The sequence below is a fragment of the Falco peregrinus genome, chromosome 5 (genome assembly GCF_023634155.1).
Source record: "Falco peregrinus isolate bFalPer1 chromosome 5, bFalPer1.pri, whole genome shotgun sequence".
Taxonomy (NCBI): Eukaryota; Metazoa; Chordata; class Aves; order Falconiformes; family Falconidae; genus Falco; species Falco peregrinus.
In genome coordinates, this window is record NC_073725.1 from 44,519,000 (window position 1) to 44,540,438 (window position 21,439).

The 21,439-nt window shown below is 34.2% G+C and overlaps 1 protein-coding gene across 1 annotated transcript in view; it reads right to left on the minus strand.

Moving 5' to 3' along the window:
- The window catches only part of DNAJC1 (DnaJ heat shock protein family (Hsp40) member C1), a 113,403-nt gene that overhangs the window by 49,173 nt on the left and 42,791 nt on the right, over positions 1–21,439 (minus strand). The window contains exons 4-7 of the mRNA XM_055806260.1: positions 16,682–16,847; positions 15,694–15,791; positions 14,549–14,642; positions 4,743–4,833 (exon numbers count right to left, since the gene is read on the minus strand). Of these exons, the coding sequence (XP_055662235.1) occupies positions 4,743–4,833; positions 14,549–14,642; positions 15,694–15,791; positions 16,682–16,847 (449 nt within the window). The remainder of the gene's footprint in view (positions 1–4,742; positions 4,834–14,548; positions 14,643–15,693; positions 15,792–16,681; positions 16,848–21,439) is intronic.

A 21,439-nucleotide genomic window follows, 5' to 3' on the forward strand; every position in this document is an offset into this window, starting at 1 on the left:
GCTCAGTGATAAGTGTATCCTCAACTACAAAAAACTTCTCACAAACTGTAGTTTTTCATGTCTTTCATCTTTTTCTCTGAGTATCTACCCTTGCCAAAACTTTCAATTCTTCCAAAATACCTCATCCCCATAATGATAGCGTTAGAAGTAAACCTCCAGTATTTGAGAGCTAATCTGCCATCAACAAACATATAATGAAATGTCTCTTTCATATGAGCCTCATAACACACACACACACACACATATATATATGTTAGTGGAGTATTTTCCATAAAATCTGAAGCAAATTTTGTACAGAGAGGCATCATATAGCCTAGTTGAAACAACTGGGAAAAGCACATGAGCTTGCAAGTTCAAAATCCTTTCAGCAGGCCTGCCAAAACAATCAGTGAAACAGACAATACTTCATTTGCCATAATTAGGCTTCGGAGGTAACGATTAAGTGATCAGAACATTCACACCCACATCAACCAAAAAGCACACATTATATGAATTATTTTTTTCTGAACCTGCCTGTCACCAAATCATTACTGAGCAGGTATGCTAACACTGCGTTTTGGCAGGGATTAATACTCAACACAATTATCCAAGATATTTGTCAATTATTTGGAAGTACATAAAGTTGCCTTCAGCATAGTGCTTCACTACATAAATTTGGTCACAGTGATTTACAGTGAAAAGTGTAGGAAGTAGTCGGAACATGGACTGGCTGGTAGTGTGGGACCAATCAAATCAAAAGCATTTTTGAAAATTACACAATTAAGGACCTTATGTCATGTCTGCACCTATGAGAGACTGTACACAGGGAACCTTTGATGTACAAGCCTGCAGTTATGGTAGACAAGTGATCAGAATAATGAGAACTACGGTAATCTGTGATTCTGTAAACAAAACAGTAATAATATAAGAAATGTGATTTTATAATCCGATTACAAACATTAGAACACTATATACAAACCCAGTGCCCAATACTTACAGCTATATTGAAAAACTTGAGTACAGAAAATCCACAGAAATTAAGGGCTAAAGAAATACTTTACATAAAGAAAACCTGCAGATAAATAAAACCTTTTTTTTAAGCACATAAAAATGCTAATAATAACCAACCGAAAGCTAAAGCTAGAGAAATCCATAGTGAAATTGAGATATAGCTAACAATAAAATTAATTGTTGGAACAAGCCATGAAGAACAGAAGGCATCTCAAGGTTTTCTGATCAATATTATATCTTAAATAAGATGCTAACAGCTGAAGTACATCACTGGTACAAGTCAAACAAGTCAAGTCATGAGAATCAGTATTTTTCACTGATTTTTGCCTGTAAGGGTCTGAAATAAACATCATGCTAAATGATCTAGTGATGTCTTTTATCTCTAGGTTTCATAAAACAATACACAAAGCTACCCAAGCAGCATGCTGTATTCCAAGCTGTCTGGAAAGGGAGAACCATCAAGCCTAACCAAACTTGATCAAATGTATTAAAGGGTTCACTACAGTTCTGGATGTTTCACAGCAGGTATTCAGGTAAGAAGACATGCCTTACTATAAAGCTCTATACAGAGACAGAAACACCACTGTAGATACCATCATAAAGCCCTAATACAGAAAGAAGGCTAGTCATGCAGCTATAGGGCTACTAACTTTGTAGTTCAGTTAAAGCTTGAATGATGCGGGCAAGGAAAAAAACCAAAAGAACAAAGTATTACTCAACATGGTTTATAACTAGAAACAAAATAGCTTCTTGCCATGTATTATTATTCTAGATGCTTTGTACATCAGGGCAAGAATTCTGGATCTACAATGCAAATATGTCTGGTAACTGAGATACCAGTGAAGAGTTCACCTGCAATATCTAGCAGGTGCTATTTCTTTGAAAAGGCGTATTTTAAAAATAAATTTAAGTCTTTACATTCAAAGTCTGGGAAAACAAACATGAGAACATAAACTACCAAAGCTAAATATATAGAAAGAAAAATAGATGTGTTTCCCCCCAGAAAATGCACGTGGTTGAAAGAGGACCAGCAGAACTTCTAGAATTTGTCTTGGTAACTACTCAAATCTTGCCATTTAAGTTTAAAAGCTGGTAGTCATCTGTCCTGACAATGCATCCCTAAGCCTTTGCAGTGTAATGACTACTCAGTTCAGTATATTACATCACATGGCCATGAGGAACAGGACTATCTATTGTTACAGAATCATTCCCTGATGCAGGGATTATACATGTGTGATGTTACAGTGAGAGGTTAACAGAAACTTTATTCATTAAAGCACTTTCATTTTAGAATAATTTTTTTGTCCTGGTATCTAAATGTGGAAAGAGCATCAGAAAATGTAAGGCAAACCATTTCTATTTTTGTACATAAACCATCCAGTTATCCATAATTCACACAAAACCACATGCCCTAGAAACATAAGGTCTGTACTGTAAGTTGCTATATTTTTGTGAGGTAAAGTTGTTATATTTTACTAAGGGACTAATGACAGTTTTGAATGGATTAAGAAATGATACAAAACACTGTAAAAGGGCCAGAAAAATAAATCAAAATTGGCATAATATTGACTTACCAAGAAATTATTTTTTCATACTCCTTACCGAACATAGCACTTTAATGACATATCCCAATACTGTTTTGTAATGTCCTCTCTTTCCTACTTTGCAAATTATATTTTCCTCCTCCAGTACCCTTTTCTGGTTTTTAGTTGAAGCTGCCTACAGAATACCACACCATTTCAGCGAAAAGCAGGTAGACATGGGGGTAAACTAGCAATTAAGTCATGAAAAAACAAGCACTGTAAAACAGCTATTGCTAATCTGCATGAGACCCATCTATCTAATTGAGTAAATGTAACTGCCATTGTGAACTTGAATTCCATGGATGGTCTCTAAAATTAACAAGAATGGAGGCAAACAAAAAACCAAAATGCACATTTGGTGATTTACAACCTTTCTATGCTAATTATGAAGTGACAATGCAAAACAATATAATGAAATAAGCAAATTTAACAGATGCTTTGCATGCAAGCTTCAGTACAAAAGTATGTAACTTTTTGCCTATAGATACGTAGATGCATCACTTGCTCTTCTCCTCAGAGTCATTTCTTTTAGAAAAAGGTAACTGACAGCTCATTCTGCTGCCCAGCAACAGCACTGCTATGGCTGACCAAATTAATTCTGTGCCAAATTTCAAACTCTGCTAATTACAGGTAGTGACTCTAAGTCCTTCCTCTTACTCCCTGCCAGGAAGCCTACCGAGGGAGGGCAGGATGCCAACTGGCCCCTGCTCTCACAAGTGACATTGGGTCACCTGGCAGACATGAGGGTCACGCTCCAATGTCACACCCAGCAGCACGACAGGGGACAGGATGGTGCTTCTGTGAAAGGTCAGGGATGACATGGAGGGGGGAAGCATGCCAAACCTGCACCTCTCACGTGTGGGTACTTCTACTGGAGGCAATCAAAAAAAGCGACTCTTACATGACACCTGGCAGAGGAGAAATACTGAAAAGTTCACACACTGTCTTTCAGTGAAGCACAGGAATGTGCACACTACAATTTTAATATTTTTATACTTTCACTTGCCCTGCTGCTTTCAAAAACTTGTCCTTTTTAAAACAGTAGTTCACAGATTTCAATGAAGAACATATGCCAGCTATTCTGAACAACAGCAATATGTTACTATCTGACAATTTAACAAGTTTGTAATAACCCAAGTCAGGACCCTTTTCAAGAGCCCATGTTGTGGTAGGTATCTCAAACATAATGGCAGGCCTCCCTAACAAGCATTAAACACACTCTTTTGCTAGATTTGGCCTGGGTCCATGGTTCTCACTGAGCCACTAATGTTATCCATTTTCTCAAAACAGATTCAGCTACAGATAAATTGGGAATTATTGCTGAAACTGGATCTCTTTGCTGATTTTATAAAATTAAGCTATTTTGTAAATATAAATAATGCAGCTGTATTTTAAGTGCCTAAAAGCTTATGCATACTCAAAGCTAGTAAATTATTATAGGACACTCGATGCACTTGTCAGAATAAAGGAACTTAGAAGCATGCACTTAAGTACAGCAAATAAAGCAAGCACACACATACAAACAGACAAAAAACTTTTAAAATTGTCTTCAGAAGAGGGTTAGGTTTAACTACTGTCAAAAGCAAATAATTGAAAGAAAAGTCACCTGTAATTATTCTGAATACTTTATTAAGGGAAATGCTAATTGCATTCTCTGGTCTTATAAAAGACTGTAAAGACTTTAAAGCCTTTATTTCAACAATAGCATGAATCAACCTCCAAAGTCTGCATCCATGCTTCTGGAAATTCAAATTACATTCAATTTTTATCACAAAAGTCAACTCAATATACACAAAAGAATTATTAAACATAATTTAAAAAAAATATTTGCAGACAAAGAATACAAGAATGTTCAAAATTCAAAAGGTCACTTCTGAAAATGTGTACTTCCAAGATCTATACGTTTGAGATCTCCCTCTCCTGTAAAGCAACATTTCTAGCAAGTATGCTTTTGTTACAATAACTATCAAACATAGAGTTTTATGCTTCTATAGGAATAAGCCCACAGCCTACTGCATAATTAGTCAGAAAATTAAAAGCTTATTTAACAGCTGTACAGAAATATATAAAGCATGTATTTTAGAAGATTATAAAAATGTTTGTTCATATACATCCTGTGTAGTAGGTATATCATATTACATCTTTATTAAGACAGTGGTAAAAACTCACTCTGAAGTGTCTCAAGTTCAGCCTTAGCCAGGGCATCTTCTTTCGCCTTCATTTTTGTTTCTTTATATTCTATATATAATTGTCTGGCATCCTTTAAGAAAATGTTGCAATGGCATTAGCATCCTTATACAAGCAAGTTATTGCAATGGCTCTGTTTTAAATTCTCAGTTAACCTTGCAAAATAATTTAACACATATTCGTTTCTCTGAGTTACAACAATTTTCAGTATTGAAAGTATTTGTTTAGAATGTAGAATTTTTGCATAATGAAGGTTTAAAGTAATAGCATTGATATTGTATACTATGATGATCAATGAGAACCTGAAAAGCAAAATGGTTAGAAAACACATTTCTGATCACTACCTACAGCTTTCTAAGAGGTCAACGTACCCACTCTGCTCACATTAGCAATCTCGAAGTTCAAGGAAGAAAGAAAAGTTTTAAATTAGAATAGTGTGTGCAGGGACAAAGGCAATTGCTAGGCAGCAGTCATTTTAGTGTGAACTTATTATGGTAACACTTACTGCATGTTCCAAAATACCTAACTTGTTTTGGTGTTTTTTGGGGGGATTTGGTGGTGGGGGGTTTTTTTAGGGTTTTTTGTTTTGTGGTTTTTGTTTGGTTTTTTTTTTAAAAAAAAAAATCACCTTCTACATTGCTATTAAAAGTGTTGAATATATTAAGTTTTTTCTCCAAGGATTAGATTAGGTTCTAATCTGAAATCTATTTGGCAAGTTTACACATAAAACTAGAAGTCCTGTCACAAATCTCACAATAAAGTACATTTCCAAAATCTGATGAAATAGTAATTATAGATTTGCATTGAAAGCTTTCCAATACGAACAACCAGATCGCTGAAGAGATATGGAGAGTTTTCTTACTCTCGTTTACCAGTTTGAGATTTCTATACTCATTCAAAAACAATGAATCTGGAAAGTCAAAATGGACAAATCATTATTTGCCATTTCCAAGCATGCAGAAATTCTATTGTATTAAATAAAAATTAATTCTAGTATTAGAAAAACTTAATTTTAGTACTTTATAGCCAAAAATATTTTTATTCTTATTACATTAATAGTCCCATGTTTTACATATAGAGGGTTATTTTGATTTAAATGTAGAACATATTGTAAAATACCTTTTTTTTAATATTTTTAGAATTTGAACTAACATCATAAATTTGAACAAAACCTCGTCTCATTAAAAATTACATAAGACATCTTAATAAATTTTTTAAATAAAACCTGAGTTAATTATTGCCACCTCTAATGATAGAGGTCATCTAAACCCATTGCTTCCTGAAAAGATACCATGACACAACAGTTCTTTGTGTTACACTGACATCTACCCCTTCAAAGATACTTGAGGGCAGTGGGAAAACACAGGACAGAATCAAAATCCAGCTCTGAGCAGAACTTCATAGTGTTGTGGAGATGTCTCACCAATACAAGTCAGCATGCCTGAAGAACAACTCTCACAAATTCCCAGAAAAGACCAGTAAGGTTTCATCTCCTTCCAAAATACCTCTTCTTGCTCTCTATTTGTCTTTACATTTGGGTATGGGAAATGGGAAGTTACACTGCTCTGCCAGGTTTACACAGATCACTGTGCACAGAATTTGAAAACCTGACATAACTTTTTGCTGCTGGAACATAACAGATGAGGGCATCTCACATGCTTACAGTTTTGGTTTTACAGATGGGGAAAAAGGAGTTTTGGTGTGTTTATTAGAATTGGGGCTAAAAAAACCCATGTGTAGGTGGTACAGGAGGACTATCATTAACAGCAGATACGAAGACTTTCAGGAACCATACTCAGTTCCTATGTTAAAACACTGAATTACAAAATTACGATCAGCAGTGGTTGTCTTCTTGGTTTACCTGAAATATGAATTCCCTATCACTTACGGAAACTGCTCTTGTACTCTCCAGTTTTGGACCATTTGCATTGTTAAGAAGCAGAAACAGCCATAAATGTAATGGTTAACTTCTGCTGTAAGTTTGAGATATTTGGGTTGCCTGGCATACACAGGACACAGACATATTGACATCCAAAAAATGCTTTTGTTTAAGGCTATGATTTCAAATTGGTTACAATTAACTAGCATTTAAATTTAACCCATTTGACACTGAAAGCCAATATTTGATGCTAAATTCTGGTGTAAAATCCATTATTGCTTGTGGGATCTCCTGACAGCAGGCACTAGGGGGTAACTGTCAATCTCTCCAGCACGTCAATCATGGAACAATTGGAAATGTGGCTCAGAAGAAAATGAGACACAATAGCTGAACAACAAAGAAAACTAGTCAGAAGCACATAAATGAAATTTAGTAGTATTGTTGCTTTACAGATATAAAATGGATTATCACTGCAAATGGAGTAATACGCAGGTAACAAAGGCAACATTACTCTTTTATCTTATTAATGGCAGTTTATAACGGCTGACACCATAATCACAAAAAAGGGGAGACTGCACATTTATATGTATACATTTTTGTGTGCTTCAAAAACAAAGAAAAAAAAATCAACATGGATTCTGAAGATTTGAAAACCAAATCTTTCCTACAAAAACGTAAGAAATGGCTCTACAAGTCATAAAGAGAAATTAAAAGACGTACCTGAGCAAAGATTTTAGCCACAGACACAAACTACATGGGTATAAGACCTTGTAAGTTAAAATGAAAAAACACTGGAAAACAGTTTAAAAAGGAAGTTTTTGAATAAATAAAACTTCTTCTGCCCTAACACAAATAAGCACATTTCAATTCACTCCTCATTAGTTTTCAACAGGATCAGTCTAAAGAGGAATACTTGTTTTCAAGCCTATTTAGTTTCAGTAGTAAAAAGTATTTCAAAACAGATTTATGTTCAGATTTTTCCAAAGTGACAAATTTAAGCAGTCATTTTGCCTCAATTCAAAAATTTTAGGGCCCTAAAAACATTGGCAATATAGATACAGGCTCCTCCAATCTGGTGATCCTTCCCAAAGATGCAGTAACGATTTCTCTTTCAGAGGATCTTTCCCCAAACAGCTCAACATATGTGAAACATCAAAAATTTTTATCTGATGTACACTTCACCTTCAACACGTGATAAATGTAAGAAAAAGCAACATTTTTGTCCTTCTGGGGGTGGAAAGGGACAGAGAAAAGACACACAAATGCAAAGCTTGGAACTGTTCTAACTAGAAGCTCTAGCTTACCTAATCAGAAATACTTTTTTCTCATTTGCAAGAGTTTGAGAAGTTGTCAAAAAAAAGAACATCAGCACAAATACATTACTTTTCTACACCATCAAAGCAGCAATATGCATGTAGTTAAGCAAAAAGAATAATCAAGAGGGTTAATATATGCTGGTTTATTATACTATGATTTCAAATATACACTTCCTAAAAAGGAACATAACATAAAAAAGTGTATTAGAAATGCAGAATTCTGCTATTATATATTTCTAAATTATATTTCCGCTGTAAAGTATAAGAAGTTCCTGTGATTACCCTCATATTTAATCAAAATTCTCAAAAAAGTGTTGTGGAAGAAAAAAAATTGACAATCAATTAATGTATTTTCAATATTTTAAGCCCAAATAAGAACCAAGAATACTGAAAAATTCTTGTATTTCAGTTCCTTTTATATAAGTTCTCATGTCAATAAATTTGAGATTGCCAAGACAAAGCTAGACTTGAGTTACGCAGAAATACATAATCTTGGTACTGGACTTTTAAGGTTGTTTTTGTTTGGGAGTTTGGTTGGGGGTTTTGGTGTTTTGTTTTGTTTGTTGTTTTCAAATCAACAGATACAGTATTTAAACTGTATTAATTTTGGAACTAAAAACTTCAGTTCTGAGTAAGACTCTGTCACTCTGGCCCTCTCCTTGAATTTTGGGGAGGGTGATGAGGTTTTGTTGGTTTGTTTGATTTGTGGTTTGCTTTTTCCCTCCTCTCCAGTTAGTCCTCCTGACTTTCTGGTCTACCTCAAGAAGACTAGAGATTAGGAGAAATAAGACAAACATTAGAAAAAACTTGCTGTATTGACCATATGTGAATCTTCATGACAGATTTTGTGATAGAATCAACTTCACATTTTAGTTCTCTGGGTGAGGGACTAATACAAACAAAACACATCCCCTCAGAATTTACAGTTAACTGGAAACTTTCCCACAAGCATACTTCAAATCAGTACATTGAAAATAATTGTCTGTGCATTAATTCTTATTAAATCAATCTACAGACTTAAGAGAAATACTTGTATAAATTTCATGAACAAATTTTTTGGTCTTTTGAGTACAGGTTCTTGTATAATTTGTAAAAAAAAAAAAAAACCAAAGAGAAAAAAGTCAAATTTACAGCAACATCTAACCTTCAATTTGCTGTTTCTGTGCAATAAAAATGCCAGCCATTATACCACAGTGAAAACACTCTTTTGGATGGGTTTATAAACTAGTATTACCAACATGTTATGCCAAGAAATAATGTAAAAGAGGAAGAATTAAACAGTATTTCTCTTTGGCATTTTTACATGTTTACTCAAAGGCAAAGTAGTAAATAAATAGGAATTGCATTATTTCCTCCTTTATAATCAGAAAATCATGCTCTGACCTTGGAATAATACCAGGTGTGGCCAGGCTTTCCAGCTGTGTGTAGCCAAGCCTAGGATGCACTGGGTGACCAGCAGCATCTGCTGCGTGTTCCACATCCACAGTGGTGAAACAAAGGCAGCCAGAAGGGGGAACTGAGGCCAACACTGCAAGGCCTCCTTGGGACCCATTCACACCCTGTGAAACCTCATACCACAACAGAACAGTACCACTAATTGAGAGCCAGTATCACCTTATGTACAAGTGCTACTCTCGAAGCTACACTCCTCTAACACGTACGTGTGCTGGGATATGCAGACATACATAAAGTGATTTAAAGGAGCAGAACAAAATTGGGTGCCACAGAACAGCAGGCAATTAAAGGCAAATAGTGTCTTATCTGTATTTAAACGTTTTACTATGCAGCAAAGCGCATTCTGTCTCCAGAGCCTCAGACAGCACCCTGTTAGACATAAATTATTTTTGCTCACTTGCATACACCCAGAATACTTGTTTTACCATCTACTCTCCTCTGACCTGCTTCTAAGCTTCTAATTGACCTTGGGGTCAAGAGCTGCATCCCTACTTTCGTTCTCCCAGCAGCTGCAAAATAGCAGCAAGAAACAGAGCAAATGGGCAATCACTTGTGCCACACGTCCTGCAACTGCTTGCTCCCTGCAACTTATATCAACATTGGTGCTGTACAGTAAGTTGGAACACATCAAAACCCTGTAAAGTGGGAATTAAGGAGATACTTAACCTTACTGACTTGAGTAATCACCTTCAAAAATATCTTTTAAGGCACACATTATTAAATGCAATAAATTTTATTTTAATATCTCACATGATGATTTTATATAAAGTCATATGTGAAAACAAAAACAACCCACATAAATGTTTGCTGACCTAATCAAATCTCGCTTAAAAGCTAACTTTGCCAAAGGAGATGCCCTGCTGGCAAAGCCTCTTGAGTTTAATAACACATTGCCAATCCATTTAAGGCCAAAGCTGAACCATCTCCAAACAGGTGCTGAAATGTAATCATGTATTAAAAGAAAACCTGACGAAAAAATGCCAAGAAATTAAACACCTCTGGGTCACTAGTTTGAATCTATTCCAGGCTACTAAATCAGCTACAGTAATTACCATCTGGTAGTCTACATAAAAATAAATTACTGGCCTTTTTGTTTTAATTCACTTTGCGCTACACTACGGTCTTTATAAACAAAAGTTTCAATTGTAATTGAAAGCTTTGTTGATAATCTCACTAGGTTATACCCAGTGCAATTACATATTGAGCTTGAACTGCCTTCTCATTACTGGCAAGCCACCAGAAGTTCTTCCAGCACTTCACTGCTAGGGTGTATGCACTACACCTACACTATTATAGATAGAAGGTAACAGAAAACTATTTTTTTAACAAGAATCCGTTTTTGTCTGAACCAAACAAAAACGCTTTCTGCTTCATTACAGTCAGGCCAAAAGCAGACTTATAATTTCACTAATAAAAAATATTTCCTAGTGCTGACTGGCATTAATGAAGTTAGTGTAAAAATACAGACATTCATAGCTAAGCTTCACCACATCAAGGTGGAGGAAAAGTAGTTGAAAGGAACACTAACACTCCTACCTTCAGTTTTCTGAAGGAAATATTTTGTGAAAAATATTTAACAACATTTTTAAGACAGACCACTTTTCTTAAGTTGTATGTCTGCACATCCAAAGAAAAAAACTCTAGTCAGCTGTTCTGGGAATAAACTACGATTCATAGATGACTGTTCTCCCACTAACCAAAAGCATACTTAACACGACTGTCTACTCTATTACATTCACCATTTGAACTGAAATTCTTGCACAGTATATTCAGCTGGTTTATTTCTCTGTAAGAACTATTTTCCATTCCAATAAACATTTTAATTGAGTTCTGTTTCTTTTTTTCTCCTTCTTCTTTTATTTATTTTTTTAAAATACATAGCCTTCTTCCAGGTCATTCTGCTGAAGGAGTAAACTATAAATGACCTTAGAAACAATTTGCATTCTTTTTCTACCTTTTTATTGAGCCTACATTGTAAGAATTAAACTTGGTAATAGTCAAGTGTAATTTACATTCCAATTAACATTTCTCTCACACCACAGATATTTGATTTACGATACATTTTATGTATTCTTTTCTCTTTGCTTCTTCAAACAAGCTTAAAGATGCTGCTTTCACCCCCAAATTTAACTAAACTACATGTGTGGATATAAAACCTACATAGTCTCTCTCAAAATACAATTGTCAATAGTTAAAAAAAATCATTTCTCTCATCCTCCTCTCATCCATTTTTCTTCCAGTTTCTTGACACAAAATGTAGACTACGATAAAATGGCATAGGCCATCAGAAGGGCATGCAAACAAAGCACTTTTCTTCAGTAAAGACCCACCTTAATTATTTTAAGTGCCTCCTTCTGAAATCTGACATTTTGAAGGAGGAAGGGAAGTATAAGAAAGACACTCAATTGGATAAATGAGAGCCAGGCACGGACAGGAGCTCAACCTGAATCCTCAGACAGAGCTGTTCTAAGTAGAATATTCACATTAACTAATGGGGGGAGAGATGGATGCTAGGTAGAAGGAATCCAAGCAAGATCTTGCAAAAAGTTTAAATTGACATCTTGTGGGTTTTGTTTGGTTGGGTTTTTTTTGTTGTTGTTGCTGGTTTGCTGGGGTTTTATTGTTGTTTTTTGTTTGGGTTGGTTTGGGGATTTTTAATAGATTCCGTTGAGGAAGAAATTGTGTACAGAGGCTGGCAGTTTTGTTTTCTTAATTTGAGGAAGCAGTTCAGCTATTTCACTGACAGGGCTTTGAAAAAAACTCAGTGGCAGAAGCAACATTTAATTAAAAGTATTGCTAATTCTCACCCTTTTCTGTCCCAAATGGGGTTCATTTACACACGGATTGCATTTTTAGAAGTTAATCTACAATTGCATTAGTTGCAGATGAGTAACAGCCAACTTTGAAAATAATTTGTTGGCTCTTAAATGACTGAATAAATCATTTAGATTAACTCAAACAACTAAAATCTGCAGCAGCCATCCTTACGTCAACCATTGTAACACCTTGTTAAATAATTTGCATGTGTAACTAGCATATGTAACACTACTCAGTATCTGTTGGAGTCTTTATCTTCTAGATAAGCTGCCCTAGTGATTCTACGTACACTAAAAGCATTTAAATAAAATCTCAAGCCTATGTCAGTGTTTTATCAAAGAGAAAAGTACTTATAATCAAAACAGGATCTCTGTTACCAGGGTACAATCATGGAAGTACAGCTATCTTTTTGCTGTTATGTTAGTAATTGAAGGCAGAACTTGCTAAAACCTTAAATACAACTCAGACACATCCTTTGGCCTCTTTTTAGCTGGCTAGCTACCACATACAAGGTAGCTTTTGAACTGCTGTTTCAAAAATCATCTCCAACATGAGGTCACTGCTGCTCTTACGCTCTTCAGAAGTAGTAGATACTTCAAGTATTGTTAAATAATAAACTCCAGTAATTTATTTCAGTTACCTGAAGATTACTTATATTTTTATTGTATTTTAACTTACATAATCAGCAGGTCATCTTAACACCATAAAACGTGGAGTTAAGCAGTAGTGCAATTTGGGGCAATTTACTCTAGAACCCCATCACTTCCCCCATGCTCAAAGCCCTTCTGTTCTGAACTCCTCTGCATCATGCTTCCCTGGCCACCAAATCCCTGCTTCCTGGTTCCATTTTCCATGAGTTGCTAGATAAATTAATAGTAGTGGGGGAAAAAGCTAACTGATTTAAAAACCACAGCAAGAGGAATTGGCTAGGCATCTACAAAATGCAGAACACCGTATCTGTTGTATTCACCTTTTCTGCATATTCTGGCAGACATAAGAACTGCTTTTTGAATAGCAAATCGGAAGCCTGTTACACCAGCTTCTTAACATACTGTCTTAAAATTGTAAAAATGAGAAAATGACTGCTTAGAAAGATTCTAAGTCATCCTAGTTTATAATTCTTCCTGAATTTTACTACTTTCTGTAGTATTTTTAATATTATGCAAGTAAGGCAAAAGGGAAAGTACTATAAATATGAAGGAAGTTTCAAAAATGCAGCAACAGCAACTGCTGAACTCAATTCTTTTCCATCTGACTCACCTCAATGAGGGATGAACATCAAAGCTTAATTTGGACACAACAGTTATTTTAATTAAACACCATAATTTCTGCTTTAAAAACTTGCAAAAAGAAAGGTTTCTTTAATAAAATAGACACACAGTTCTGAGAAAACTTTTAAAAGAGGAAGAGATACTAACTTTTGCATTTCTTTGTAGGAAAAGTTTAAGGTTATAAAAGCAGATGCTGAAAAGCCAGACTTTAGTAAAACTTATAAACGCAATAAACAGTTTAGGAATTTATGAATTATGTCTTTTTCCAGCTTGAACACAAGACAAGAAACTGAACAGTGATGCTATTTACATGTCAGAATTAATACTAGTATTTCTGTAAACCAAAGTAAAACCCACCTTTCATTCCCTCATCCATATCCATTAGCAGTGACAAGGGTATTAAAAACAAATGAGTGTATTCAAGGGAAATGAAAAGAAAGAGCAAGTGATATTAAAAAAGTTATTGTGGTAACTGATCTGTCAATACTTACACTGGCTGAATATCAGTTACATTTTCCAGTTTATAGAATCAGATTTAAAAAACACAACTGTGGGCAAGTCTGCCACACTTAAAGGCATGGTTATGATTTGTTACTTTAACTTAGTAATTTCAGGTATCAATTTATGTCATTACCAAGTAACTTCAAAAAAGCTCACTTAATCAGAAAAAGTAATTTCACTGTTTCCTCAAATTTAAATGACATTAATATTTTTTATGAAAGTACAGCATTTGCCTATTTGCGATAAAAATACTTTTGTTAACAAATCGCTTAAAAGACATTGCTATTCTAATTAGATGAATATGTATCACCCCTCTTCCATAATTTTTTCTTCTAGTTTTTGCCTAACTGGAACTGCTACTGAATTCCCTAGCACATTAAGATTAATATTAATTTAAACGATTCATATTTTTACAAATTTATGGTATTAAATTTGCCTCCAAAGATTTTAGCAAAAAATTCTTAAGAACAAGTGCTACATATCTGATATCATATGTAAGAACACCATAAAGAAAAATAAAGTAATAAAACTTAAAATCAATACTATTACCTGGAATAGCTGAGGTAAAGCTTTCACAGTGAGACAGAACCATATTCCCAGCTTGCATGGAAGTAAGTCATGCCACTGTGGTTTGTCCAGTACTCTGCAGTCAAATAAAATGGTAAGTTTTTCATTACTGTCACACAACCTCAAAGTTAGAACTTTCCCATTATCCTTTAAGATGATTAGCACTTGTCAACTCCTATAAAACTGTGTAACTGCATAATATTAAAGAAGCCTTTTCAATATTGAATTCAAAACATGTAACAGCTAACTTCTAATCATCCCTGTATTTTAATCTCTTAAAAAGGGCTTTTCTTGAAGAAAATAAAATTGTAAGCCACATAATCACTTCGGTTTCAAAAAAAAACACAAGCCAAGCCTCAACCAAGAGTTCACAAGTGCTGACAACCAGATATAAAGACTGCAGCATAAACAAAACAATACTCAAAAATTAATGTCATCTGCAGTTCACTGGAGCATTACTCACCAATGTCATCAGGAAAGACGACAGGCAGAATGGTCTCTGATCTCCATCCTGCATTGATCCAGTTCATGCCCCTACTGTGTGAACTATTTAAACCCTTTATTTCTTTCTATGAATCAATAGAAGAAATGGTGGTATCTTTTGGAGTGTCCTGAAAGTCACTGTTACCCTATGTGTTTCTTCACAAACAATGGTGGTAGAAGCCTTTACCAACACACTTGTTTTTAAGTTAATCAGATAAAAAGCATCAAATCAGACAAGCATTAAAACCCCATGAAAATTCCTTGCTTGGTATGGTATTAAACTAAAGCTTAAATAAACTGACATTTGTTAATTGTAATCAAAGGCAAAAATCTTCAAAGATAAAAGAAGTTGTAAAATCTTCTAAAACCAACTTGTAGAAACAATACCCTTCTGTAAGCCAGATACGATCAATTCAGCCTTTTATCTTTCAATTATTGTTGATATGCTGAATAAATAACACATTTACAAATCAAAATCTGAAAACACATCTACATTGGCACACTTTATATCAGCAATGGCTGTTACTACAAAGACAGGTTTTTTGCTCATAAAATATTTCAAAGCTGCAAGGAGAAAATATTAGAACTAAACCACTAGCTGATAAAATGTTTTAAAATGCAGAAAATTAAGAGTTCCTTCCCACCTTTCATTTTTGTCTAGAGCAGCAAGTTTGGCTTCATCTGTACTCCTGCCACCTGTTTTTTTCTTCTTCTCCCTCTTTTTTCTGCTAAGCAGTTCATCCTTGATGTAGAAAAACAACTACAGTTACAGGTTATCATTAACATGTAAACCACAAATGTTACTGGGACTCTTCTGTGAAGGGTAAACAGTAGAGTAGCATTTATGCAAATGCATCTAGGGGTCCTACATGATTAAGTAAAATGATCTATCTTAACAATAACTGTTGCCATGGTATCCAGTCTTTAAACACACATGAAGTCCAGTTCTGTCACTCATGTGTATCTCCATAGCAATCAAAGTTTTCTAAGAGGAGGAAAGCATTCAACTTGCCTCCTTTCTCATTCATCAACTTCAATAATGCAGTGGAAAATAAAAAAAGTAAATAGATGCTAATGTATGAATATTTTTTTAAGTTATGCTTAGTTTTCTTTCTAGTCTAAGTGCAATAGATTTTTGTATGATAAAAAATAATCAAAAAAAATGTGGTTTATACTACTTATCAATGCCTATCCTGTTAACAAAAACCCCAAACAAAAAAAGCATTTCACTAAGAACAAAGGCAAATCAAGTATGACTTTTAAATGAATAAAACTTGATTATTTTTAAACAACATTTAGGAAAACCGTAGACATGACTATAGTAGCATATGATTCTGCATCAATAGACAAGAGGTTTTATTCCTCTTCTTCCTTTCAGTTAAAAGCCAAAAGAACTATCTCCTGCTCTTTATGACAAATTTTAGAAATTTTAAGTAGTTTTTAAGATTACTATTTCTGGTATGTTGAATATCTTATTCTATAGTTATCATCTTTTAAAATATAATCCTTTTAAAATATGAAAAAATCAAATTCAAAACAGGGGAAGTGGTAGAGGTCCCTATTATATGCAAAATTCTGCAGGAAATTCAATACTAATAATTGAAACGAGTTTGATTTATCACCAATACTTACCAGCTGTTTTTCCAGGTAGATTGACCAAACCACAGCATAATGACCCACTGTGAGTATAATGAACAAGAGTAATGCCAGCTCAGCATTGCTCATTTTTCTCACCCGCCGGTAGTAGAACACAGGCTGTCGCCAATCTGGTAGTCCATTGATCAGAATATCATCATACCTACAGTAGCGAATACAACAGGCTTTCATGGAGAGCTAAAAATGAAGTAAGCCAAACCATCCAATTATAAAAACAAAACAAATTATAATCTACAGCCCACTTGAGTAACACACACACACAAAAGATCATTTAGTAATTTTTTTTTTTATCACTCCCCCTTCCCCCCCCCCCCCTTTTTTTTTAATAGAGCAATGCCTTGTTTTGTCAGCTCCTAGGCTTGCATCTGGAAACAAACAGGATCCAGAACCAAACACTGGGGAAACATATCTAGTCTTTTGGAGGAAAAAAAAGAAAAGAAAGGAGAAGAAAAAAAAAAAAAAAAAAAAGAGTAATTCGATTGTTCTTGCAACAACTCCCACACACACACACACACACCCCAGTTCATTCACTTCTGAAATAACAGACTTCTACAAATGCAGATGTTGTCTACCTGCTGAATAATCAGTGGGCAGGTATCCATGGTAGAAGTACATAACCAACAAAGAACAACGTCTCAAACACTAGAAATCTTTTTTTCTATTACAAATTAAAAGCACAGTTGTGGGGGGGGAGGGGAGAGGTATCTTTGCTGTTGTTTTGTCCTTTTGTAGCACAATATCCGTTAGGTAAAAATGGTGCCAGACTTAACATCCATTCTGTGTCAGATATGAATTTAAGTTAAAGGCTTAATTTTTATGTTAGAAAACAAAGTTCACTACAGCTAGATGATTTTGATTTTCTATTTGAAAAGCTGTCTCCAAAATCAATCTATTTTAAAACTGTTTCATTTTACTACCACTGCTGACTGTACAGAAACCATTTTATGACAATTTGCCAGTTTTTCTTCACAAAAATGTCTTGATACATCTTAGTGTTTCTGGAGTCTTATTTGCAGTACATTCTCATCAATTTAAAAATAAACAAACCACAGATATGCCAAACAGATTTTTCTATTCGTTAACTTTTCAGAGTAAATTTTCAAACACAAATCTCGGCAGTAAACTCAAAAACCTGTATGTTCAAGACTCACAACCTGTTAATCTTAAATTGAACACAACTCATTACATATTCTAATCACACCATTTCCAGAATTAAATCTGCACTGAAAGGCCTAATTTGGTGCAACACATTGACCAAAATATTTTAATTAAAAATATTCTGAGTTAGTCGCAGGCCTAATTACAGGAATAGAAATAGGGCCTATATTGTCATGCAGGTCAGTAGAACTCAGTAGTAGGTTTTTCTCAAGTAAATTGACCGATCCAGGAATAATAGCGCAGCTGCTAAACTGCCAGTCTTGACATGTAAATCAATTTAAATGCAACAACTGCACTAGCTACTTTGATAGTTATTAAATTGATACCTTGGAGATGTACTAAAAAAAAATTTCCACCATCAAATTCATTTTTTTAAGCAGAAAAAGCAGCAATAGTTTTCAATTAAAAAAAAAATATCTATTCTAATTCAGCCTATCTAGAAAAGCTGACCTGATACATTTGTTCAGGTTGGTACTGTTATTTCTATGCAAAAGATTTAACACCTCAGGATTCTGCAGTGTTCTGAATGCTACCAGAAGTAAAATTCCTATTGCAAAATTCTATCTTCCATCACAATCATGATAATACTAAGATTAATATCCGTTATTGTAAAATTTGAAGTAATAACTTTTTTCTTTTCCCAGTAGGTCAGAATGAATTCACTACCAATGCCTTACACAAACTGTTCAGAAAAATTGCTTAGGATGTTATTTCAAAACTAAAACTTCTACCTAGCTTTTTGTTTAAGTAGAAATTTTAGCATTTAAAAAATAATAATGCATTTGCTAAACATTTTATTGTTAAAATACAAGAAAACATTTTTAGAAACAAAACCATTTTTAAAACAAATCAGGTTTGTTAACAAGACTTCACAAGAGATGCCCTTCCTTTGAAAGCTTCAGAGAAATACATGTAGAATCAAGAAAGAATTTTTATTAATTCTACTATAAATCTATTAAGCATTTGCCTTTCTTATACTCTAAGACTTGTTAATTGATGTACTGAAAACGTGGCTACTGACTAAATAAGGTCCATATATGCTAATGGTAACAATATAGCAATACGTAAAACAAGATTGCAAACCAACATTTGGCAACCATGTTCTATTATAAATTATCTGTTAAGAAAAAATAAATTAAGACAGCAGAGTCTCTTGCATTAAACACTTTAAACAGCACTCTGTATTTACTAGGCTATGTCCGCTGTTCTGAACAACAGTCTCCAAGGATTAAGTCTCAGAATCAATGCTCTATTGATTTTACTATCAATGAGCATTATGGCTCACACGACTGGCCATTTTAAGGGAAGATAGCTTCTATTATAACCTACTTTTTAGAATATATACTGTTAAAAGATAAATCACTGCTTTCAATAGTAATTAAGCTCTGCATTTGAAAAATAAAGATATCAGTGTTTTTTAGATTTTCAACTGGAAAATGATCCTACTGAAATTCAGAAGTTTCTATTAATTTTTAAATCTTGACTTCTAAATTTAGTATGTGGTTTAATTAAAAGCAAGTTTCTCATTAAAGAATTTCTTTATAGAAACCTGTATTAACTATGAAATATAGTTAGTCCATCTGCATCAAGAACTATGTTCAAAATTCAATTACAAATCATTCTTCTTTTGGCAAACGATATTAATTTTTACTCTATGTAAGCATAAAAAAAACCACAATGAAAAGGAAAAAAACTCTGTAGTATTTTTCTCTGCAGACATATGTACACAGAATGCAGCAAATCTCTGACATGAGTATTCTGCCAGTTGTCTCTGAAATGTAGTAGTCAGCAAGCTACGAAAACCCCAAAGCACCAGTACAGAAACAAAAAGACCAAAACAGCAGCAAAAAAATCCCCATTTGTAACTTAAATTGAATCTTTATTTTAAAACTCAGGATTCTACAGAAGACTTGTTAGTCTTGTACTAACAAGTAACCAACTGCAAGATTATTAAAATTTCATTCATCTGTAAAGTTTCATGGAATAGTTTCTAGAGCTCTTTGTAGAATCAATTACATTGCAAGAAAAAAGAATTCATTAACTGTAGTAGCTAATTACAGTATCATCTATTTTAATATAATTTACTTTTCCCTTTAAAGAGAGCCACTGCATTTCATATTTCAGATTATTTCAGAAATCTGATATAGTTTATATTCTATAACCTTGAATTAATGAGATCTATTCTGAACTACAGGAAGACTGCACTGGCACTTTTTTATTTTGGTGGCCTTTTTTCCTCAAGCTGTCAAAGACATTCAGTGAAACATCAGCCAGAACAATTTATACCTATGAATACAGACATTTAATTATAATGAGAGCTAAGATAAACACCTTTCTTGCTCTAAACAAGTATATCTTGATTCCTTTACAAATGCTTCCTGTAATCAAGACCACATTGTTACAGAGGATAGGCCTGGTAGGTAAAAAAAAGCTCCTTAAAATGGTAACAAAACAATGAAATTCAAATATAAGATTTTTGCCTAATTACAAGTGTGTAAAACTATCTGATTATTTTTAATTTATGAAAAAAGTAAAGGCTAATAAAATTTATCATCTTCAAGTTGATTTACCAACCAATGCCCTAAAGTAAAGCATATTCCAGGAAATGCACTTGTCTCTACATATGTCTTATAGATAAACCTTCCTGCAGAATTTCACATGCTCTGCAGTGTGGATACGAAATAGAAAGTATTATGATCTGCTGCATGTATGTTTAATTTGATATTAAACAATGCTGCATGTATGTTTAATGTTACAGTATTAGAATGTTTTAGTTATGTATCAAAGTGCATAAGAGAAAGTACTAAAAGTAACATTACTGTATTTTGTAGTAACAAAATTAGTATATTCACAATAAGTATACAACTTTCTCAAAAAAACAAACCACATTTGAATTATAAAGCTCTTTATTATAATTGTCAGTAGAGGAACCGTGGTATTTTAAGAAAGGCTTCTGCCATCAGATAAAGTAAAAATTCACTGGTAAATATAAAAATAGAAATGTTTCAGAAAAATAATCACATATAGCTGGCCAACAGACCTGCCTTTTTAGAATGCTGTTTCTGTACACACACACACCCCTCTGACAACCACCAAGCCTTGGAGGAAGGGTGTAATCAGACCCAGTTTTATAGTTTCAAAGTTAGTTTATCAGTCATACAGTGCAGAGGACCTTATTCCTGCCTTTACTGGTTCCACTCTCTGTATGGACACCAGCACCAATGCTGGATTACACCACTTCTGAGATGAACAGTAAGAGGCAGGCAGGTACGGCTGCCTTCACTGTACAGAAGCACAAGGCTGCAGCTCACTCTTCTTGACGTGGTGTAACACCATGCCCCAAACCATTTGTCCAGTTGTAAAGGGGTTCCCAGCTGAACTGCCAGAATTCCTCACTTACTAATTTGTAAGAAATGGAACTAATCTGCCTCTCATCCCATCAGGTCTTTGAGTTACTTCAGCACTAAAAACTACCACACTGACAACGGAAAAGAAAAAAAAACCAACTACAAACTCTGGCAGAAAGCCCAAGTTAGAACAGGCCCAAATAAGTGTCTCTGGGATCAGGATAAACCT